The 25312-nt window shown below is 42.0% G+C and overlaps 1 protein-coding gene across 2 annotated transcripts in view; it reads right to left on the bottom strand.

Annotated features, from left to right (window-relative positions):
- The window catches only part of SCP2 (sterol carrier protein 2), a 109203-nt gene that overhangs the window by 10777 nt on the left and 73114 nt on the right, over nucleotides 1–25312 (bottom strand). For both annotated transcript variants that reach the window (XM_028512511.2, XM_028512512.2), the window contains exons 13-14: nucleotides 6490–6583; nucleotides 594–723 (exon numbers count right to left, since the gene is read on the bottom strand). In XM_028512511.2, the coding sequence (XP_028368312.1) occupies nucleotides 594–723; nucleotides 6490–6583 (224 nt within the window). The remainder of the gene's footprint in view (nucleotides 1–593; nucleotides 724–6489; nucleotides 6584–25312) is intronic.

Raw genomic sequence — 25312 nt, 5'->3', positions numbered from 1 at the left:
ATGGTCATTGGTGACCTTGACGAGAATAATTGTGGGGCAGTGAAGAAAACAAAGCTGACGAGAGTGGGTTCAAGAAAGACTGGGATGAAAGAGATGGAGAGCTACAAAATACATGGTTGACGGTAAAGGGGGAAAAAAAGACTGGGACGAGAGGAGGTGGAGACAGTCAGTACAGACAGGTCTTTCAAGCCATGTAACCATACACCAGACCGTGTATTTTACAGATTAATTACAAGATAATTCTCTTACATCTCCCATCAAACTTGTGAAATAGATAGCACTTATTCTCATGTACAGATCAGAAAACTGAGGCTCAGCAAAGTTAAATAATTCATTCAAGGTCAACATCTGTGAGTGGCAAGACCAGGACCCTAAACCAAGTCTGTCTAATTCCAAAGCCTAAGACTTGGCAACTCTGTGATAGAGTCTCCCAATCTTTGGGAGGAGGCAGCTGCGACCTATCCCTATTCCCAAGGATTCACTGGTTCAACAGGGTCCTAAAGCCAGCCCTTTCTGGGAACACCAGAGCAGACTCCCATTTTCCTCTGAGAACTTGTCCGTGTTCCTATAAATGGAGTCATGACTGCACTGACCTGAGTTGGGAAGCACTGATCCTTTGCCATTCTTCACATCCACCACCCAGGTGGCTTCTTTACCCCCAGGGCCATCCTTCACCTTGAAGGCAAAAATACCACCGATTTTCTTCACAAACTGTTCCCCCTCCTGGAAAGAAGAATAACACTGGGAGTTATATTAAGCTCATGTCTCTGGCCTCTTCCCCTATCAAATTAAATGTTTAAATAGATACTTGACGCGAGCAGCTGAGCCAGCAGGGGCAGTCCCCAAACTCCCGTAGGATCTTTTACCCAGAAAAGTCTGAAAGGCAACCAGGCAACAACCCCCTCATCTGCCAAGTCTTTTATGTTACAAATGGCTTTCTGGACAGAACTGGTGGAAGGAGAAGGAGGGTGAGAGGAGGGGGGCACGCCAGCATTTTCTACTGAAACGGCCTTCCTTTATCTCAACAGTCTCTGAAAGACTCACTCTGTGTCTCTAAATATATGAACTCCTTTTTTTTTTTTTTGCAGGTAAATTCCTTTATGTACATTTTTTTGTTTCCCCCATTTTTGCTTCCCCACAATTAAAGACACATGATTCTGAGAGCAAAGTCTTTTTTTGGGTCAACCTATGGCCTGGATCAGTATAAAGAATTTTACAAGTAAGGCACCATCTACAACTTACTTTTGGATCTTGAAGAATGAAGCTGGAAAAATGACTTCAGATACATATCTCTGTGGGCTGGTCCGCCCCCCCCCCCCGCCCCGCCTTCATTCCCACTCTGCCGCATCTCCCCTCACTGCAGCGTCTACTGACTGAAACGACGACTGGCAGCAGCCGCTGTTCTGGGCACCAGGAATGCAGAAGCAGGGATTAGAGGGATAAATGATGATATGCTCTGATGACTATTACAGTATATTGTGATAAAGAGAAACACGGGGGACTACAGAGGGAAGCGGTAACCTCACACACCTTTTAAAAAAATAAATGGAAACAAAAATCATTTTACTGCAATTATTTTCCTTTAGAGAGAAAATACACTTTACTGTAGAAAAATTAGAAAATGTCAATAAGTGAAAAAAAGGAAAATATAAATGATTCATAATTTCATCACTCAAGAGAAAACATTTTAGTATATGGGATCATATTGTATATACTGTATTGTAATCCAGTTTGCTGTTTAATACTTATCCTTACTACTGTGTCATTAAATACTCTTCTGTGTACTTTAAAATGACCAATACAGTCTTTAATTGTAGAAGTGTACTATATTTAACCAATACTCTGCTGCTCAAAATTTAGATAATTATAACAGTGCTGTGAATAACATCTATATATCTAAAGATTTTCACATAGCCTCATGGATTTAAGATTAAATTCCTAGAATTAAACTCCACTAGTGAAGAGCACTGAGTCTGGAACCAGCACAGGCTGACACTCTCCACGCCCTCACCACTCCGATCTGTCTTGTTCACTCCAGTCCGCCAGCGGCTGTGTCAGTCCGTTTCTGGCACACCTGACCCTCCCCAGCATCACCAGTGGGCCTCAGGACTCCGAAGAAACTATTCTAAAAATATTTAGTCTGGGCCTAGTTATCTTAAAAAGCACGCAGGAATTTCTTACCTGTGAGGTCCTGAAACCAGCTACCAATACTTCCTAGTTATATCAAGAAGCCAAAATGACTGTCAGATTTTTTTAAGTCAAAGAGAAATTTGCTTATTTTGGCTTCTCTTAAAGATCTCAAATTATTTTAAGTTAACTTTAGGAAAAATCATTAACAACAATAATAGCCTTTGGAAGGTCATCAAGTTTTCAAGAGCTTTTATGTACAGTTTTCTTTAATCTTCATAAACCCTGTAAGGAGTTGGACAGGTATCAATATTAGCACTGGGCAGAAAAAACAACTGAGGCCCAGAAAGGTTAGGAAACCCTCAGACCATTCTCTGTGCTGCTGCCAAGCACTCCATCTAACACGGGGCGTCAAACTCATTTTCACGGGGGGCCACATCAGCTTCACGGTTGCCTTCAAAGGGCTGAATGCAGAGCTCCTTGCCCCTAGTTAAGGAGCAGTTACATTTACACAGTCCTAAAATTACATTCGGCTCTTCAAAGCAACCACGAGGCTGATGTGGCCCCTGGTTAAAACGAGTTTGACACTCCTGATCTAACACAACCCACCTCTTCCATGATCCACCTCACACGGTCCAGTTTGGATTTCTTAAATGGCACCCCACAGACTATAGGATGAAGTCTGTCTTTATGTATCACTCAAGATCCTTCATGATCTGAAGGACAGTTATGTTATCTCCAGAGTTTTTAATCTTTCTCAGGCTTTATGTTCTAACAATACTAACTAACCATTTTGAATTCCAGGAGCATACATGTCTCCGTGCCCCGCAGTGGGTCACATGCCCCCTCCGGTTCTGCACTTGCACCGATCTCGTCAGGTCTCAGCTCACATGCTCACTCTCTGGGAAAGCTTTTCTGTCTCTGCTGCATACTCTGAAAGCTCTTTGCACATGCACCAGGGTTTCTTGTGAAAGCAGTTATTTTCTTCTGGGAAATTGTTTCCATGTCTGTCTTCCCACTAAACTCTATGTTCCCTCAGGGGCAGGGACATATGACCAGTAAGCAGTGCAACCAAGAATTCAATCCGAGGATGGTTTAACTTCAAATTCCATGATCTTTCCATTTGACCATACCTTACTGCAAAGCAGACTACATCAGTACTTCCAAACTTTAGACTTCTTATGAAAGCAGTTTGTTACCATAAATGAATTTTTAAACAGTTTAAAGTCTTCTCCACATCCCTTAAAATATTTTATCCCTCAAGGTTCTGGGGAGACAGTCTAGAAGAGGGGGTTAACAGTGCTGGTGTGTTAGGCAACCCGAGAGCCAGGCTTTCTTTAGGGCCAGTGGCTCCTCAATGACTATTTCCAGGTACATGCATATCATGTGCTTGCACGATGCCTCAGCAAAAGAACTATGACAGACACCAACAAGTTAGAGCAGGAAAACACCAGCAAACATTTAGAAATTTTACCTACGTACTCGGAGAGAAATTCCTCCCACCTCCTTAAGATAGGTGTAGATTAATTTCACACTTGCTATTAATTTTAAGAACCATCTGATCATCTTACAAAATCACATCCTTTGGTCAATAAAACATTTTTAACTGAAGAGGGAGGGAGAGAGTTAAAAGGGGAAAGCAAATACACATTTATTGTGAAACCACAGATCATTAATACTAAGTGAGTTCTAAGGGTCTCCTTGCCTGAAGAAAAGTACTTCTTTCTGAGTAGGTAAAAGGTCAAGGAGTAGGTCCTGTCGTAAACACAACCGGAACAAAAAAATTAACAGCATTCAAAGAAGGGCAATGGGATATTGTTAACAAAGACAAAAGTGGAAATAAAATATCTTGCCAGGCTTCCTTTGCTAAGGTAGAAAATGCATGAATTGACAAAAGATTCCAAGACTTTCTTTCACTTTCTAGTCCTGCAAACATTTAGGAAACTGACAATCGTGGGAAGGAAGAAAAAAACCAAGGCGACAAGGTCCGTGCAAGTGAGGTTATGGAAGGAGGAAAAAAGAATTAAAATGGGAGCAGGAGGCACACATTTGCAAAGCTAGAAGAAGTCTGCGGAGTAAAAACAGCACTTCTTTGTTAACCCCAGTAAGGAGCTGTGCGGTGACTGACATCCAGCCATACCAGAGACTCTCTCAGCAAATTATTTTTATTTGACTTTTTTTAACAGAAAAAGTTGAAAGAATGGGGCAACTTGGCACTACACTATGGGTTACTCTGTAGGCAAATATTGCTGGCATGAAAGACAAATTTTAAATGAGATATTTTTTCCCACTAGATTGGTAAAGATGTTTTTTAAACCAGCCGACATAACACTGAAGAAGGTCTGAAAGAAAAAAACAGTCGTCTCATAAATTATTATTAAATTTGTAAATCAGTCCCCCTTTTTTGGTGGATAATTGAGCAATGTGTATACAAAAGCAAAGCACACACACCCAACTACTCCACAATTTCCTCCTTTAATTATTCATGCTAATATAATCATGGCATTAAGTATTTAAAGAGGAGTGCAAAAGGAAATTTATTAAACCACTGCTTTCCTCACACGGTTCAAATACAACCCGAGGGTCACCATAGGAGACTAGTCAGATTATGGTATGGACATTCAAACAAGTGCAATGTGGTCATTAAGACTGATGGGAAGGACTTATGTTTAAGGGCATGGAACACACTGTCATAAGGAAAAAGCAGGCTATAAAATAAAAAGCAGTCTCACACAGGGGCGTCCCCACAAGATGGCAGGGGCACAGGTCTGCAGCAAGCGGACCACGGCCTGCCTGCCCGAGCTGTCCGCCCCGGCCCTCCCCACCTCAGAAAGGTTGTTGGTCATTACGAAAATCCCAGAAATGCACAGTCCTTTGTCAAGACACATCCGTCACATTGGCTGGGTAATGTGACCCCCCCCCCCAAACACATTCAATGCAATCACCTTTGATGTTACGAAGTCCTTTCTGCTACAGTAAGGGAGTTCTAAGATAGTTACAATGTTTGCCATCTACACTGTGGCTCTAACACCAGTGAAATACATAGCTCAAGTGTTCTGAACCCTTTTCTTTATTTCAGCCCACTTTGATCAGCTATGCAATTGGAATTGTGTGACTGGCTATAACTGCCTTGTTAGTCTCAAAATCGAAACCAATAATAAAACCCTAAGGTGTCTTTCAGTTTGAAACAATGAAGTAAATACCTCATTTTACCTGAAGAAAATAACTCTTCTTGGAGACAGTCACTGGTAGATTACCTAGTATGATCTATCAAGAACTAATTATTGTACATAAAAATAGATCTGTATATACAGCATTATTTTAAAAACTCAACAGGTATTGTATGATACTAGTTACATAAACCTGTATGTTCACACACACGAAGAGACGTCTGAAAGAAAGCCAACCACTGTTAACATTTTAGTGAACTCTAACATGTTAGGAGATTTAAAAAAAATTTTTATAAGAGTTTATTTGAGTCAAATTGATGACATATGATAGGGAGCAAGATCTCAAATGCTCCCATTTCAGATTTAAATTTTTTCTGCCTTATATGTTTCAATTGAGTTTTAAAAATTAGCATCTTAAAAAAACCTTTTTTTTTATCCTCACCCAAGGACATTTTTTCATTGCTTTTAGAGAAAGAGGAAGGGAAATAGAGAAATACCGATGTTAGAGAGAAACATCAATTAGTTGCCTGCCATATAAGTACCCGGATTGGGGATCGAACCTGCAACCCAAGTATGTGCCCTGACTGGGAATTGAACCTGCAAACTTTTGGGGATTAGACGATGCTCCCACCAACTGAGCCACATCAGTCACAGCAAAATTAGCATCATTTTTACATCAAGAAAAAACAAATTAAAAACTATCTTGAAATAAATCAAGCACAAAAGATTTATTTTAAAAGAGTTTTGATATTAGGTAGCTTTAAAGGCTCACTTTAAATATTCTTTTGAACAGTTCTATGTAAGATCTTTTTAATTCAGAATAAAATTACACCAAAATAAATTACAACCCCTTTACATATAAACTCTGTCCATAATCATTATCTCCCTGACAAAGAAGATGGAGAAAAGAGTGGCAAGTGTTAGCCTTTCCTCTGAAGTTAAGATTTTAATAGCAATTTCCCATAGTTCTTTATATAACTCAAACCTGGAGGTTTATATCTCTCTGCAATGCACTCCTACCAAAATTACAAGGAAACTGTAATATACACTCAAATATCTAAAATATACCCAATACTTGATAACATGATATAAAGTTTTGACTTGTACCACCTTGTGGCAACATCTGAAATCTATATGTGCTTTCTCTAGTGTCCAGGTCCTCTTGGTAGTATTTTATATAAATATTACTTACCTCTTCAAGCTTCTTCTCAATCTCTTTAAAGACAAGGCTTGCCTTAAACCCTTCAGCTGCAGAGTTGGTTGGAACAGCCGCAATTTGAGGAGTTCTAAAAGAATGGGGGAGGCTCCATTTCAATCATGGAATCACACAGGTACTAGGTTTTCCAACATTTCGACAGTAGTAATTTTCCAAAACCCTAAAATCAGAGACGTTACAACTCCTGCCCAAATAAAAGTGTCATTAAACCCATGAAACAAGTTTTACTTCCCTTTTTTCAACAGATATGAGTGCTAGGCACTATCCTTGAAAATATTATAATTCAAAGAACCTACCCTCAAGAGGTTTACATGCTAGTGAGGGAGAGAGAGCCAAAAAACAAGCCAAAAAAAAAAGGGGGGGGAGGGCTATTGTTACTATGAAGAAAATAAGGCAGGTTAATGGGATATAGAGAAAGTGTATTTATTTGTGCTGGGTGTTCTACTTTAGATAGCCTGGTCAGATGTGTCTCTCTGAGGAGGTGATACTTAAATTACGTCCATGAGCTAGCCATGTAAAGATCTGGGTGGGGAAGCCAGTTTCATAAAGAACTTGAGGTAGAAACCAGCTTGGCAGTTAAAGGAACTGAACTACAAGAAGACCAGTATGGGTGGAGACAGCAGAAGGATATAAGGTCAGAGAAACATGTGGGCAAGGTGATGAGGGGCTTTATAGGTCATGATTGGGAGTCTGGGTTTTATTTTAAGTACAGTGAGTATAAACTGTAAAGAAGCACAATACAATTTACATATTTTAAAAAATAAACCTGACTGCCAACTGGAAAACGGACTGTAAAGAGGCAAATAGGGAGGCAGGGGCCCTGGTTAAGAGGCCACTGCCACAGCCCAAGAAGAAGGTGGTCGTGATGAGGAGAGGGTTATAAGGTGTGGAATAAGCAGAGGCTGGACTTGAGATTCATGGTCTACCTGTGATACAGATATGACTTTGTGGACGAAAAAAGGGGTTCTATGAAAACCAACCTCACAGGATGATCTGACCATAAATTCCTAAATGGACAGGTCATGGTGGATAGTCAAACCCCGGGCATGCTACTTTTTATTAATAATAAAAGGCTTAGCCCTGGCTGGCGTAGCTCAGTGGATTGAGCACAGGCTGGGAACCAAAGTGTCCCAGGTTCGATTCCCAGCCAGGGCACATTCCTGGGTTGCAGGCCATAACCCCCAGCAACCGCACATTGATGTCTCTCTGTCTCTCTGTCTCTCTCTGTCTCTGTCTCTCTGTCTCTCTGTCTCCCACCCCTTTCCTCCCTAAAAATAAATAAATTAAAAAAAAATCTTAAAAAAAAATAATAAAAGGCTTATCTTTGCCTTAAGCAAGCCCAGTCCATTGTTTCTGTATACCTAGGTCAATAACCACCCTCAGGAAAGCACAGAATCTAGTCTTGCTTTCTCCCACCCTCATGTAATCTTCCTTACAGTCCCTCCTTAATTTCAGTACATAAATGAAACTGCGAAACTGCATTCTCTGGAGCATTTGAGATCTTGCTCCCTGATATGCATCATCAGTGTTGGCTCAAATAAACTTTTTAAAAAAAGGTTTTATTTACTTTTTAGAGAGAGGGGAAGGAAGGGAGAAAGAAAGGGCGAGAGATGTCGGATGTGCAAGAGAAACATCCACCAGCTGCCTCTTGCACACTTCCAACTGGGGACCTGGCCCATAACCCAGGCATGTGCCCTGACCGGGAATCAAACTGGCAACTTTCAGTTCTCAGGCTGGTGCTCAATCCACTGAGCCATACCAGCCAGGGCATCAAATAAACTTTTATAAAAATTCTCTATAGGTCTGGACATTTCTTATGTTGACAGATTAACAAACATCTGCCTATTGATTGTTTGATATTTAGGGGACCACTACAGACACCTCATGTGGCAGAAGGAACAGTCTTTATAGCACAAAGGCTTGGGATGGAATCCTCAGGGCTTCCTGCACTCGCCAGCTGTATGATTACGAGCCAGATACTTCTCTGTGTACCTCTGGTGAGGAGGCAGGGAAGGAGGTGCACAATGCCAATGACTTTCCAGAATCAAAGGGAAGCCAGTGTGAAAGCACCAGCAGAGATCCTGGCCCATGGTAAAAAGTGGCAGACATGACTGTGATGGGCTCGAGTCTCAAGTATTAGATTCAGACTGCCAGACACAGTCAGAACGTTGAGGGGTCTGAGGAAGATGAGGCCACCTTTGGGTGTTAGGTAACTACTCTGACGTACTGCACGCACCCTGGCGTTTTGCTGGGACGGACACAGGAGTCAAGAGCATAGAAGCTGTTCAGTAAACACTCTTTCTCTCTTTCCCCTCCTCCCTCCCTCTCCAATTCTTTCTTTCCTTTTCTTCTCTCTCCCTCCCTCTCCTCTCCTTCCTTCTGTCTTTTTCCTCTCCCTACCCATTTCTCTTTTCCCTTCCCTTTCCTTCTTTCTATCATTTCATAAATATTTAATGAGTGCTAGCTACATGCCCAACACCGTTCCAGGTACTAGGAGTATAACAGTAAAACAAGTCAGACCCAATCCCTCTCCTCACGGTTTACATTTTTTTGGTGGAAAAGAAAAGTAAGCAGACAAAATAATTGCAAATATTAGGAAGCAAAAATAGAGGAAAAACCTACTTTAGGTAGGGCAGTCAAGGAATGACATCTTGGAGCAAATGAATTTAAGTTAAGACCCAATTAAAGGACCAAAAGGAGTTGGCCTTTCAAAGAGGAAATGCCAAGTCCCTGAGAAAAGAGCTTGGTATGTTAAAAAAAAGTAAAGCACGAGCAAAAAAAACTGTCACTAGAGCCCAGTAAGTGGGGGGGACAGTGACATGAAATGAAATGGGAGAACCAGGCAGGGACCAGATCACGCACACCAAAGTAGGAAATCTGGGAAGCCACTGAAATGATTCAACAGGCAAGTGAAGCAGTTCGAGTTGTGATTATCCTCACGACAGTATGCGCAACAAACTGGGGAGGAGGGTGCAAGGTCAGAGGTGGGCAGACAGGAGGCTGCTAGAGCAGTCCAAGGAAGAAGTGACGGTGGTCTGGAAAAGGCAGGGAAAGGACAAGGATGATTCAAGAATCGTAGTGCCATTTATTGATAAAAAGAATGTAGTGGGAGGAGAGGAGCTCAAGTTCCATTTTAGGCACATGAAGTATGAGAAGTTTCTGAGACGATCAGGCAGTTGGATATGGGAGTCTGGAGCTCAGAGGAGAGGTCTACACTGGAGATAAAATGGAGATACTCATCAGCATAATGAAGGCATTTAAATCCATGGGAACTGATAAGCTGTCCTTGAAAGAAAAATGGAGACAGAGGGCCCAGGACAACACCCCATGGAACTCCAGTATTTAGAGGTCTGGGAGAGAAGGGGAAGCAGCAGCCAGTGATGCAAGAGGGAACCAGTAGAGCACGCTGAGGGGGCGGAAAGAATCTGGAGGGAGGCGTGAACTGTGTCAAAGTACCTGCGGGATTTGGCAACATGGAGAGGACAGATGACTTTGACTTAAGTAATTTTAAGGGAGTGGTGGAAGGTAGAAGTCAGATTACAGTGAATTATCTAGGGGAACCATGAAATGGAGTGGCCTTTGGAGAGGAGTTTAGAATCAAGAAAAGTTTGTTTTTGTTTTAAGATCGACACATTGACCACATTTGCCTGATGATGGTAATGAACCAGGGGAAAGGAGACACAAGGAGAGATGTCTTGAGAAGGTGACAGGATGAGATCCAGTGGCCCGTGACAGGAAGAGGATGAGACTTAGGGAAGGAGGGTCGGATGGGTATGGTTCTAGAGGGGGCTATAGGTCCTGAGATGGAAGAGGAGGGAGTTTGGGTTTCATGGCTTCCAACTTTTCAGCAAAGTAATCAGCTAAGAATGAGGATGAAAGGGTGAGTACAGGAAGTCTAAGAAGTTCAAAGTGAGCCTACCAGAGGAATCACGTCAGTGTCATGAACAGTAGGCAGGGAACCTAAGCTCCTGCTATGCTGAAATATGTGTTCTCAGAGCACGCTTCACGCTGCCATGCCTTTGCCAGTGCTGCTCCTCACGTGTGGAATACTTCTGTCTGAGCAAGCTCCGTTTCACCCTCAAGACCCAAGCCATGCAACAACTTTTCTGCGAAACACTGCTACATGTCAGCTTCTCAAATGCAGATACCACATCTCTCTCTCTTTTTTTTTTAGAGAGAGGAGAATGGAGGGACAAAGAGAGGAAGAGAAACATCAATGTGTGGTTGCCACTTGAGCGCCCCCCTACTGGAGACCCAGCCCGCAACCCAGGCATGTGCCCTGACTAGGAATCAAACTGTCAACCCTTTGGTTCACAGTCTGGCGCTCAATCCACTGGACTGCACCAGCCAGGGCACCACATCTTTTTTTTTTTTTATTCTTTATATCCTCAGTTCTCCGCACACACTAAGTGTATTCAGTAAGCAGTGAATAAACAGAACAGAAATTACACTGAATTCTCCCTTACCTAAGTCCTAATTTTTTCCTGTTCCACTTCAAGCAGATGCATGTATGGTCACCATCTTCTCTCACAAGCCTGAACGAGCGACATGAAATCAAGTCCTCCACCAGACAATTTCATTTCATTAATTCAGCTCTTCAGTTTTTCCTCATCATTGTGCCCTGCTCCAAGCTTGTCATTTCCTGACTGTACATGACAAAATAATAACTGATACTAGTAGCACTTTTCAGGGTACAAAATATTGTGGTTCTTTGTGGGGCGGAATCCAGACAAGTTCCCACAGGCCACAGGTATCTCTTCATCTTGCTTGTTTTGAAAAGCTCATCAAGCTAATGATCACTCAAGTTTACATCCAGATTAGGAAAAAAATATATACCTTACAATTTATCTGATATGCACCCTGCTCTATGGAAACAATACAGTAACTTAAGCAAACTTAGAAAAGAGATTACTCATATTACAGAAGGATGTTCCTCGTGATTTCATTATCTACAAAGTTCTTTTAGCAAAAACTAAATTCTGACCGTTTTTTAACTTGGTTTATACACAAGTCTCCTGAAATAAACATAGTACACAAAATATTGGAAAGGACTTTGAAGATTAATTATTTGGTTTCTGAACTCCCTCTATGCTTCCTGAAAATTTTCATCCTCAGGCCTAGAATACAGGCATTGTTTCAACAACGTCAAAGATCAGGAACACAGAGTAGCCAAGAAAACAGGAACTTTCAACACATGTGGGGCTGGGATCTTGATCGCTACCACTTAAAACTCTCTTCAGATAAACTGTTTTAACTCTGGTCATGAATCTCCTCATCTGTAAACAAGGTATAAGGCCTACCATTTGGAGCATTTTATGAATTAAATAAAGAAGTACATGTGAAGCACTTACCAAGGTCCTGGCACACACTAGGCCCTCAAAAAATGACTGTTAAAAGCACCATTACAACTGAATGATAAAAAGACAAATAACCCAATTTTAAAGTGGCCAAAAGATCTGAATAGCTATTTCTCTAGAGATAATACAAATGGCCAGTAAGCACATAAAAAAGATGCTCAACATCAGTAACCATTAGGAGAATGCAAATTAGAACCACATGAGATACCACTTTGTACCCACTGGAAGCAAAAATAAATAGCAAGTGTTAGTGAGGATGTGCTGATATTAGAATCCTCGTAATAAAATATTCAGCTGTGCCCTGGCCAGGTAGCTCAGTTGGTTAGCGTGTCATCCCCACACGCCAAGGTTGTGGGCTCCATCCCTGGTGAGGGGACACGTAAGAATCAACAAACGAATGCATGAGTAAGTGGAACAACAAATCCATGTTCCCTTCTCTCTCTAAAACCAATAAATAAAAATTTTTTTAAATAAAACACTCAGCTTTAAAAAGGAATGAAGTGCAGGCGTACCACATTTCACTGAATTTTGCTTTATTGCACTCCACAGACACCTGCACTTTTTTACAGACTGAAGGTGTGTGGCAACCCTGTGTCAGGCAAGTCTACCAGCACCACGTTCCCAACAGCATATGCTCACTTCGTGTTTCTATGTCACTGTTTAGTAATTCTCGCAATATTTCAAACTTTTTCATTATCATTACATTTGTTATGCTGACAATTACTATTGTCATTGCTTTGGGGCTCCACAAACTGCGCCCATACGAGACAGTGAACTTAACTGGTAAATGTTGTGTGTGTTCTGACTATGCCACTGCCCAGCCATTCCCCTGACTCTCTCCCTCTCTGGGGACCTCTCTATTCCCTGAGATACAACAATAGGGTTATTAGGCCAATTAATAACCCTACAATGGCCTCTGAGTGTTCAAGTGAAATGACGAGATGCACAGCTCTCACTTTAAATCCAAAGCTAGAAACGGTTAAGCTCAGCAAAGAAGGCGTGTCAAAAGCCAAGCAAGACAGGCTGAAAGGCAGGCCTCTTGCGCCATACCACCAAGTTGTGAATGCAACGGAAAACTTCTTGAAGGAAATTAAAAGTGCTACTCCAATGAATACACAAATGATAAGAAAGTGAAATAGCCTTATTGCTGATAGGGAGAAAGTTTTAATGGTCTGGCTAGAATATCACACCAGCCACAACATTCCCTTAAGCCAAAGCCTAATCCGGAGCAAGGCCCCAGCTCTTCAATTCTATGAATGCTGAGAGAGGTGAGGAAGCTGCAGAAGAAAAACGGGAAGTGAGCAGAAGTTGGTTCCTGAGGTTTAAGGCATGAAGGCATGTCCATAACATGATCGTATAAGGTGAAGCAGCAACTGCTAATACAGAAGCTACAGCAAGTTGTCAAGAAGGTCAAGTAAGGTAAGTAGTGAGGATGGCTGCACTAAACAACAGATCTTCAAGGCAGACAAAACAGCCTTCTATTGGAAGAAGATGCCATTTAGAGCTTTCATAGCTAGAGGAGTCAACGCCTGGCTTCAAAGGACAGGGTGACTCTCCTGTTAGGGGCCAAAGCAGCTGGTGACTTTCAGTTGAAGCCAATGCTCATTCACCATCCTGAAAACCCTGGGGCCCTTAACAATTATGCTACATCTACTCTGCCTGTGCTCTGTAACTGGAACAAGCCTGGATGGCAGCACATCTCCATACACAACATGGTTTACTGAGTATTTTAAGCCCACTGTTGAAACACACTGCTCAGAAAAAAATAATACTTTCATAATATTACTGCTCATTAATAATACACCTGGTCACCCAAGAGCTCTGATGGAGATGTACAATGAGATTAATGTTCTCATGCCTTCTAACATAACATCCATTTTGTAGCCCATGGATAAAGATTCAATTTTGACTTTCAAGCTTTATTATTTAAGAAAGACGAGGTCTGCATGGGAAAAGTCCAGCCACTGTTAATATAATGAGAACGGACTGCACAATATCGATGTAACCTGGCAGCCAAGAAGAGTGGACTGGAATGCCCATATGTGAACAATGAGGACTTCACTGTACTAGTCAGTGAGGGCAGTAGACACTGTTGAGGGAGCATGTGTACTGTGTGGCCATCAAATTCTAAATGACTGAGCAAGTACAGCAATGACTCAGCATCAAATTTTGCTTTAAGCTTGAACATTGCTCCATGGAAACTACCCAGATGATTCAGAAGGCTTTCAGGGATGATGCAATGAGTGCAGCACAAATAAAAATGTGGCATAACCCCTTCAAAGATGGTTGAGGATGTTAAAACTGATCCACGTTTCTGGAAGGCCTGCAACAAGCAGAACACCTAAGCAGAACATTGAACACATATGGGCTGCAATCACCAAAGATCGGCGACTGACAGTGTGAGAGCTAGACGCTGATCTGGGGATTCCAAAATCTACTGCGTGTGAGAGCAGAAGGAACATCATGATGCAGCTGTTAATGACTTGATTCAAAAAGTACGATTCCAACGAAGGATTCTGCAGAGTGTTTTGAACTGTGCAAGAGACACTGGGAGAAGTGTGAGGTCCCAAAGAGACTATTTTGAGCCTATGTTCAATGTTTCTTGTACCTTCTTCATAATATGTGGCTGTACACTTCCTGGACAGACCTCATCTTCTATAAGGTTATAGCTAGCATAGTGATTCCTCTAATGGATCTGGGCAAAGGAATTGAAAACCTTCTGGAAAGGATTCACCATTCTAGATGCCATTAAGGACATCTGTGATTCATGGAAACAAGTCAAAATATCAGCATTAACAGGAGTTGGGAAGTTCATTCTATCCCTCGTGAACGACTTTCAGGGGTTCACGAGTCCAGTGGAGGAAGCAACTGCAGATGTGGCAGAAATAGCGGGAGACCTAGAATTAGAAGTGGAGCCTGAAGGTGAGCCTGAACTACTGCAGTCTCATGATGAAACTTTAATAGATGAGGAGTTGCTTCTCTTCTTATGGGTAAGCAAAGAAAGTGGTTTCTGGGCATGGAATCTACTCCTGGTGAGGAAGCCATGAAGACTGTTGAAATACTTGAGAGTATTTCATATACTTGGCTGACAGGGCAATGGCAGGGTTTGAGAGAACTAAATCCAATTTTGAAAGAAATTCTACTGTGGGTAAAATGCTATCAAGCAGCATCACGTGAAATCGTTGGTGAGCGGAAGAGTCCATCCACGTGGCGAACTTCATCATTGGCTTACTTTAAGAAACTGCCAGCCACTGGTCTTCAGCAACCACCCACCTGACTGGTCAGCAGCTATCAACACTGAGGCAGCACCTTACGCTAGCAAAAGGATGACAACTTACTGAAGGCTCAGATGATAGCATTTTTTCACAGAAAAGTATTTTTTAATTAAGATATGTATTTAGATATGATGCTATTGTACACTCAATACACTACAGAACAGCGTATTTTTAATTAGGGGATGTCCATTGTTTTTTTAGACATAATGCTATTGCACACTTATACTACAGCATACTGTAAACACAACTTTAATATGCACTGGGAAACCAAAAAATTCTGTGCTTGCTTATTGTGATACCCACTTTGCTGTGGGGGTCTAAACTGACCCTGCAATACCTCTGAGGTCTGCCTGTACCACATTCATTCCTGCAACATGGTGACCTTTAAATGCATTATACTAAATGAAAGCAGCAGTCACAAAAGGCCACATATTGTATGACTCAATTTATATGAAATGTCCAGAATAGGCAAATCCATAAGGACAGAAAGTAGCTTAGTGGTCGCCAGAGCCTGCAAGGACAGGGGCTGGGGAGTGACTGCTAGTGGGTACACGGGGTTCTTCTGGGGTGATGAAAATGTTCTAAAATTGATTGTGGTGATGATTGTGCAACTCTGTGATACACTAAAAACCACTGAATGTATACTTAGAATGGATGAATTGTGTAGCATATGACTATGTCTCAATAAAGATGTTTAAAAAATTTTCTAAGTGGTTGCTATTATTCTTAGTGTTCAGGAAGAATATAGAATCCTACATTGTAATCACATCTCCATAGCTAAACCCCACATTTTACCAGCAATCAGTGTGTTCTAAGTAGAGATGATTGTCCAATGCGCACAAGGTCCAGGGAGTAAGGTTCATTTGCAGTCGGCAACTGCCCTCAACCTCAGAGAAGGCACAAGGTCCAATCACAAACAGAAATCCTGCTGAAAGAGCCAAACAGTGGGCTTCAAGGAGTTAGGTATGTTCCCCATTCCGAACTAACCAGTAAAGGTCATTTTTCCCGAAGATGGAGCCATAGGTGGACGTACCGTACCTCCACGCACAACCAAGATTGGAACAACAACAATTTAGAGGCAGAATAACACCCAGAACTGACAAGAGAATTTATCTGAATGGAAGTCAGACAGCCAAGAAGTTGAAGTAGACTCGTTCATCCAGACCGGTAGGAGGGGCGGAGACGAGCAGCCAGGTGCGGGTTGCAGCGTGGAGAACAGGGAGAATTGGGCGCATAAGGCAACTGGGAGCGCGTAAGGCACCCGGGGCGCACAAGATCACAGCAGGTGGACCCTGAATACGCAAGCGGCAGCTAGCAGACCCAGTGAGGCAGCGATTGTGGAGCAGGGCAGAGCACGCAATCCAGGATCCCAGGGAAGGGACTGAAGTCCCACGGAGAACGGAGCCTCTGCCATTGTTCCCTCTCAACCCTGCCCTCACATACAATGTCACAATCTAGCGACTGAGGTGCCCAGCCCCAGTGAACACCTAAGGCTCTGCCCCTCACCGTAACAGGAGCCACCAGACCAAACAAAGAGAGAGAGAGAGAGAGAGAGAGAGATGGCTCAAACAGAAGAACAAATCAGTGCCCCAGAACTCATCCTTTTGAGCGACTAAGAAATAGTTAACCTATCAGATGCACAGTTCAAAACACTGGTGATCAGGAAGCTCACAGAATTGGTTGATTTTGGTCACAAATTAGATGAACAAATGCAGGATACCATAAAAGAAATGAAGGAAAATGCACAGGGAACCAATAGTGATGGGAAGGAAACTGGGACTCAAAACAATAGAGTGGACCAGAAGGAAGGAAAAAACAACCAAACAGGAAAGAATGGAGAAATAAGAATTCAAAAAAATGAGGAGAAGCTCAGGAACCTCCAAGACATCTTTAAATGTTCCAACATCCGAATTATAGGGGTACCAGAAGGGGAAGAGGTAGAGCAACAGACTGAAATGTATTTGAACAAATAATAAAGGAGAACTTCCCCATTCTGGCAAAGGAAATAGACTTCCAGGAAGTCTAGGAAGCTCAGAGAGTCCCAAAGAAGTTGGACCCAAGAAGAAACACACCAAGGCACATCATAATTACATTAGCCAAGGTAAAAATGAAGGAGAGAATCCTAGAAGCAGCAAGAGATAAGGGGACAGTCACCTACAAAGGAGCTCCCATCAGACTGTCAGCTGATTTCTCCAAAGAGACCTTGCAGGCAAGAAGGGGCTGGAGAGAAGTATTCCAAGTCATGAAAGACAAGGACCTATATCCCAGATTACTCTATCCAGCAAAGCTTTGGTTTAGAATGGAAGGGCAGATAAAGTGCTTCTCAGATAAGGTCAAGTTAAAGGAGTTCATCATCACCAAGCCCTTATTTTATGAAATGTTAAAGGGACTTATCTAAGAAAAGAAGATTTAAAAAAAAAACATGTATAGTAAAAGGACAGCAAACTCACAATTATGAACAACCACACCTAAAGCAAAACCAAAAGAAACTAAGCAAACAACTAGAACAGGAACAGAACCACAGAAATGGAGATCACATGCAGGGTTAGCAACAGGGGAGTGGGGGGAGGAGAGAGGGGGAAAAGGTACAGAGAATAAGTAGCACAGATTGTAGGTAGAAAATAGACAGGGGGAGGGTAAGAATAGTATGAGAAATGTAGAAGCTAAAGGACTTTTAAGTATGACACATGGACATGACTAAGGGGGGAATATGGGTGGGAAGAGAGGGGGTACAGGGTGGAGGGGAGTGAAGGGGGAAGTGGGACAACTGTAATAGCATAATCAATACATTTTTTTAAATTAAAAAAAATTTTAAAAAGGTCATTTTTTCCAAACCCCTAGCTGATATTTATAATTTAATACTAAAACAATTTTCAACCATTTGATCTGTGACAAACACTAGAGAAATAGAAAAAAAGGAAAATGCACAGGGAGATCAGAAATCAACATTTTCAAAAAGCTTTTCCGACTTCCGGCAAGATGGAGGAATAGGTGGACACACCGTACCTCCTCGTACAACCAAGATTAGAAAACCAATAATTTACACCAATAATTTACTATCAGAATAACACCCAGATCCGGCAGAGGATTTATCTGAATGGAAGTCGGACAGCCAAGAAGTTGAAGTAGACACATTCATCCGGACTGGTAGGAGAAGCCGAGCCGGTGGGCGTGGGGCTGGCTCAGGTCGGCGGCGCGCGGAGGTCGGGGGAAGGTTTGGCGAGAAATTGGCGCAAAAGCCATCAGGCGCGTAAGAAGGCAGCGGTGATCCCTGAGTACTCAAGCTGCGGCTGGCAGACCCAGAGGGGCAGCGATTGTGGACCAGGGCAGAACTCGCGGCCCGGAAGCCCAGACAAGGGTCTGAGTCCAGGGAAACGGAACTACCGCCATTGTTTTCTCCCGCCCCGCTCCCGCCCCGCCCCGCCCCCACATATAACGTCACAATCTAGCGACCGGGGTGCCCAGCCCTGGTGAGCACCTAAGGCTCCGCCCCCCACCGTAACAAGAGCAACCAGACCGGGAAAAAAAAAAAAAGGAGAGACGGAAAAAAAAAAAAAAAAACTATGTTTTCAACAGAGCAGATCAGTCCCCCAGGACTCATCCTTTTGAGCGACCAAGAATTAGCCAATCTATCAGATGCGCAGTTCAAAACACTGGTGATCAGAAAGCTCACGGAACTGGTGGATTTTGGACAAAATCTAGATGAAAGAATGCAGATTACCATAAAACAGATGCAGGAAGACACGCAGAGGAGAGCCAATAGTGAAAGGAAGGAATATGAGTCTCAAAACAATACAGTGGACCAGAAGGAAGATAGAATCAACCAAGCAGGAAAGCATGATGAAATAAGAATTCAAAAAATTGAGGAAAAGATTAAGAGCATCCAAGACACCTTTAAACGTTCCAATATCCGAATTATAGGGGTACCAGAATCGGAAGGGGAAAAGCAACAGATTGAGCACGTATTTGAACAAATAATAAAGGAGAACTTCCCCAATCTGGCAAAGGGAACAGTCTTCCAAGAAATCCAAGAAGCTCAGAGAGCCCCAAAGAAGTTGGACCCAAGAAGAAACACACCAAGGCACATCATAATTACATTAGCCAAGGTAAAAACGAAGGAGAGAATCCTAGAAGCAGCAAGAGGTAAGGGGACAGTCACCTACAAAGGAGTTCCCATCAGACTGTCAGCTGATTTCTCCAAAGAGACCTTACAGGCAAGAAGGGGCTGGAAAGAAATATTCCAAGTCATGAAAGACAAGGACCTACACCCCAGATTGCTCTATCCAGCAAAGCTCTCATTTAGAATGGAAGGGCAGATAAAGTGCTTCTCAGATAAGGTCAAGTTAAAGGAGTTCATCATCACCAAGCCCTTATTTTATGAAATGCTAAAGGGACTTATCTAAGAAAAGAAGATAAAGAAAAGACATGTATAGTAAAAGGACAGCAAACTCACAAATATCAACAACCACACCTAAAGCAAAACCAAAAGAAACTAAGTAAACAAATTAGAACAGGAACAGAACCACAGAAATGGAGGGCACATGGAGGGTTAGCAGCAGGGGGGTGGGAGGAGGAGAGAGGGGGAAAAGGTATAGAGAATAAGTAGCATAGAATGTAGTTTGAAAATAGATAGGGGGAGGGCAAGAATAGTACGGGAAATGTAGAAACTAAAGAACTCAAAAGTATGACACATGGACATGAACTAAAGGGGGAAATTGGGGGGGGGGGGGGGAACAGGGTGGAGGGGAGAGAAGGGGGGAAATGGGACAACTGTAATAGCATAATCAATAAAATATATTTAATAAATAAAAAACAAAAAAAAAACAAAAAAAACAAAACAAAAACAACAAAAAAAAGAAATCAACATTTAATTGAGCGACTACAATGTATGGCAGGGTTTTTTTTTTTCCCCATTGATTCTAGAGAAAGAGAGGAAAAGGAGAGAGAGACATGAACCTGCTGTCCCCCTCACTTAGGCATTCGCTGGTGGGTTCTTGCATGTGCCCTGGCCAGGGACTGAATTCGCAGCCTCAGCGTACTGGGATGACATTTTGTCCAAATGAGCTACCTGGCCAGGGCCTGGCAGGTATTTTTTTATGTGTCTTCTAATCCCTGAATAAATACTTTCACTCTTTTCTGAGGAAAAGGTTAAGTTAACATGCCCAAAGCAGGGCGTGTGAAGGAAGGCTGATGGATTGCTCCTTTCACTGATCAACACTGCCTCTCTGATAATTCCAGTCTATAAAAAATTTAAAGAGATATTGCAGAGAGGTGACATTTAAGTAGTTGTGTAATTTCTTCATTCTAACTGTTAACTAAACGGTGGCTACATTACTATGGAAACAGATAAAAACCACATACGGTTTTTACATGTAGTCCTTAAATATCTCTTTAAAAATGAAATTAAATTGTGTGTGTATGTGTGTGTGTGCGTATCCACTGTGTCCTCTGAGAAGGCCTACAAGTAATCAAAACAAGCATTCAGCTAGCAGCTACAGTGTGGTTTTGAAACACCACCCTCCACTAAAAGGATCTGGGCACCCTTGGAGAAATGGCTGATGCAAAGGCTATAGCACAGAAAGTACAGGATGAGCTTGGAATATCTTCTTGAGCTAAAAAGCAAGCACTAAAAGGAATCATGAGACAATGTGAGTCAGCTACAAGGAAATCACACTGGCCAAAGCAGGGACGTTTCAAGGATCAAATGCAATAATAATAAATTATAATCTACTGAACGAAAAAAGAATTCATGAGTTCATACTGATATGTTTATTAATAGAAAAATAACTATAGATAGAAATAAATGTTAAAATGGTGAAAAATGAAACTCTTCCTTACAGTAAAATGCCAGGAATGATGGCATAAGGGGAAAAATCATCAATAGATGCTAAAATGAATAGGCAAGGTGTAAAAGTTTGAGGAGGAATAAGGATATTTATATATCTCAAACATCTCAACAAATTAACTTAAAAACTAAAAAAAATCAGTAATTTTTCAGAGAAAAACATGGACACCACCTTAACCAAGTATCAAAGTTAAAAATCACCAATATGGCCCTGGCTGGTGTGGCTCAGTGGATTGAGCACTGGTCTGCGAACCACAGGGGTCGCTGGTTCAATTCCCAGTTGGGGCACATGCCTGGGTTGAGGGCCAGGTACCCATTTTCGGGGGTGCATGAGAGGCAACCACATATTGATGTTTCTCTCCCTCTCATCCTCCTTCCCTTCCCCCTGCCTAAAATTAAAAAAATAATAAACAAAATCTTTAAAAAATAAATAAAAATAAAAATCACCAACATGAGACAACCAACATCATGTGCTTCCAGATACGATAAGCTAAGGGGGACACAACTTCAGTGGTATTCCTGTGAAAAATGTATGACCTGAATCTAATTATGAGGAAACATCAGATAAATGCAAATCGAGGGACACTCTATTCTTCGAGGATGTACTTAGTCTTTGAAAAGTCAAGGTAAAGAAATGTACAGAAAGGCTAAGGGATTGTTTGAGTAGAAGGAAACAAAAGAGACAAGACAGATAAATGCATTCAGAATCCTGGAATGGGTTCTGGACAAAGAGGATAAAAAGAAAGATTATGGTATCTTTTATAAAGGTGTTATTGGGACAGCTGGTGAACTGTGAATAAGTTCTTTGGATTAGGTAATAATACTGTATAAATATTAAATCTCCTGATTTTTTAAACTTTACTGTGGTTAAGTATTAGAACAGCCTTGTTTTTAGAAATGCACACTGAAATATTTACGGACAAAGGAGCATGATGTCTCCAACTTTCAGATATCTCAGAAAAACACATACGCATCTATAAATGCATGTACAGAAAAAAATGATACAGCAAATGGGGCAAAATATACACAACTGGTGAATCTGAACACAAGACACCTGGCAGTTCCTTGTGTTATTCCTGTAATTTTTCCTGTGTGAAGTTATGTCAAAAAAAAGGGTTCTAGTTAAAATAGAAACCTAGTAAATGAAAAAGCTAATCACCTACAATCCCACCATTTCAACAAGTTCCCTATATCCATTTTTTCACACTGCTCTTCAGAGTCCTTGCTCATGAGCACGCATGCAGGTGTAACCATTACATGGAGACAAATTTTACTTCCCATGTTAACTTCTTATATCACTTAGGCTTTTTTATCTGTTGAGTTAAACTTTCAAGCCAATTAGATAGTTTCCATGTTAAAAAAAAAAGAGCAATCCAACATACTTCAACCAAGGAACAAACTCTGGTACAGCCATACAATGGAATACCACTCAACAATAAAAAGAAACTATTTAATGACACACACAATAACATAAATGAATCTCAAGGGTAATACGTTAGGTGAAAGAAAGGCTTTTGATTCTATTCACATGGTATTTTGAAAAGGGGAAACTATTTGAGCAGAAAGCAGGTCCGTTGTTGCCAGAGGCTGGGGTGTAGGGAGAAAGGTGGCTACTAAGGTGAACAAGGAATTTGGGGGTTTGATGAAACTGTTCTGTATCTTGACTATGATGGTAGAGATATGACTATATATGTTTGTCAAAATTTGCAGAACTGTGCACTAAAAAGGGTGATTTCTACTGTATATAAATTATACCTAATTTAAAAATGGAAAAAACAAAACAAAGTTGGATTTTAAAAATAAGTTTCTGTCCTGGATGGTGTGGCTCAGTGGAATGAGTGTCAGCCTGTGAACCAAAAGGTCGCTGGTTCAGTTCCCAGTCAGGGCACGTGCCTGGGTTGCTAGCCAGGTCCCTGGTTGGGGGCAGCCAATTGGTGTGTCTCTCACACATAAATGTTTCTCTCCCTCTCTTTCTCCCTCCCTTCTCCTCTCTCTAAAAATAAGTAAATAAAATCTTTTAAAAAGTTTTAGATTAAGAGATTACAGAATGTAAATTTATCCTCTGTATCATAAAAGCTCCCCATTCACATAAAACAAATAGGATGTTATAATACAAAGTCAATATGCATATACAAAATTGGTGTAAATTAAAGAGTTTAACTGTAAATTAAGTGCAACTGGTCATGGTTCTGAGACATGACCTCTCCACTCATTTGCACAGGGCCTGTCCCAGCACCAAACATTTTTTTACCCAGAGTACAACTGCCTTCTAAGGATCTCTGGCCTCTGCTCTCTCTACCATTCAACTCAAAATAATGTACCAGACAGATCTACCTAAAGCAGTATATAATCACATGATGTCTTGCTAAAACTTACATTCTGTAGGATAAGTTCCAAACTCCTAAACATCATTTCAAAATCATCATCCAATCTGTGGCTACCTACACACTACTCACTGACCCTCTACCCATATACAAAAGAATCTACTCTCTACCCACACTAGCTGTGCTGTGGGTAGAGAGTAGACCTCCTTTTATTTTCATATCTATTTTCAAATCTCTGTACAGGCCTGAAATGCCCTTCCTTTATCCTTTTGTTGGGCAATACTGGTCATCTGGGTTCAAATTTACATTCTTCAACATAACTTCTTCCTTTGGGCTTCTACAGCATTTTGGGAAAAAAAGTATGACTATGTTTGCCTTCTCCACATACTCAGAGGACCATACTTGGGGGCCCTAAGCATATAGCAGTTGCTCCATCAAAATTAGCTAAACGACTCCTGGCTGGTGTGGCTCCGTAGACTGAGCAATATCCTGCAAACCAGAGGGTTGCTGGTTTAATTCCCAGTCAGGGCACATGCCTGGGTTGCAGGCCAGGTCCCCAGTTGGGGGCACTCAAGTGGCAACCACACATTGATGTTTCTCTCCCTCTCTTTCTCCCTCCCTTCCACTCTGTCTAAAAATAAATGAATTCTTTAAAATATATATATTTTTTAAAAGTTAGCTAAATGAGGAACTAAGCAAATCGAACCATGTGCAATGTGTACATTAAAATTATTTCGTTTAAAACCAAGGCACAACCTCATCTTAAAACTATATTTGCACCATCAGAATTAGAACCATTTTCCCAATTTTGGCCTCTGGAGTGAGTTTTTTTATCACTAAAACTATCAGCGTCTTGGTTTCCAGTCAGGATGGTGGCACAGGCAGACATGACTCACCTCTTCACTCAACCACATCAAAATTACAACTAAAATATAGAACAACCATCACTCAACTGTCAGAAATCAAGCTGAATGGAAGTCTGACAACTACAGAATTAAAGAAACCACATCCATCCAGACAGATAGATCCATCCAGACTGCTGGAGGGCTGGAGACAGACTCGCTGGTCTCACATTGACATGTGGTAGACAAAAATTCAGGAAGGGTATCTTGGAGTTGATGAGTCCCAGGCCCACACACCAGGTCCAGGGTTCCAGTGCCAGAAGATAAATCCCCACAACTTCTGATTGCAAAAACCAGAGCTCCCATACACACAGACTCACCTACTCAGATTCACTCCCCCTCTGAGCTCTAGCTCGGGGTGGCACCTTAAAGGGCACCAGTGGCATACTGGGAAAGATGGAAGTGGTGAGCAGAGAAGATTGTCCCTTCTCTGAGCCCCCCCCCCCCCCCCGCTACACAAGCCACAGAGCTGGCAGGCTCATGCCATATTTGAGGCTCCATCAACCTGGCTAACGCAGTTTGACCCACCTGGGAGATCCCCAGAGGCTCCACCTCACCCAACTTATGGGGCCACCTAAATTGCTTTTCCATATGAATAGTGGGTCTTGCCTCACAGTCTTCACACCTTCCTAAATCCTATCAAACAAGCAAAGACTGGCTTCAGTGAGCCCCAGGACAGACACTAGCAGCAGCCAGATTAGTTTCACAGCTTGGCTTTGCCTGGGAATCTCCAAACCCAGCACAAGCAGCAACCTTCTCAGATTGCTTTATAGCTCAGGAAGGGTGCCATGGACAAAACACAGGTGGGGGATGACCTTGGCCTGCACCACCCAGGGAACCCCAGGGCCAGAACACCCAGTGGACAGCTACAGACCACTTCTGAGCACCACCACCCTGACTCAGCACTGCTGATCCTCCACAGAGGGCAAAGGAGGGTAGAGCAGTAATCACCGCCAGCCAGTCCTTGCAGCTGACTAACCTTTGGTAAATCCTTCCCAATGATCTGCCAACAACAACAAAGGCTCAACTATAAGAGGAAGGTATACTCAGCCCACTAGAAGGGTACACCTTGAATACCTGGCTTCATGATAGAAGA

Source organism: Phyllostomus discolor, chromosome 5, assembly GCF_004126475.2.
Source record: "Phyllostomus discolor isolate MPI-MPIP mPhyDis1 chromosome 5, mPhyDis1.pri.v3, whole genome shotgun sequence".
Taxonomy (NCBI): Eukaryota; Metazoa; Chordata; class Mammalia; order Chiroptera; family Phyllostomidae; genus Phyllostomus; species Phyllostomus discolor.
Note: the sequence above shows the minus strand (reverse complement) of the source record. Positions and strands in the feature narration are given on the sequence as shown.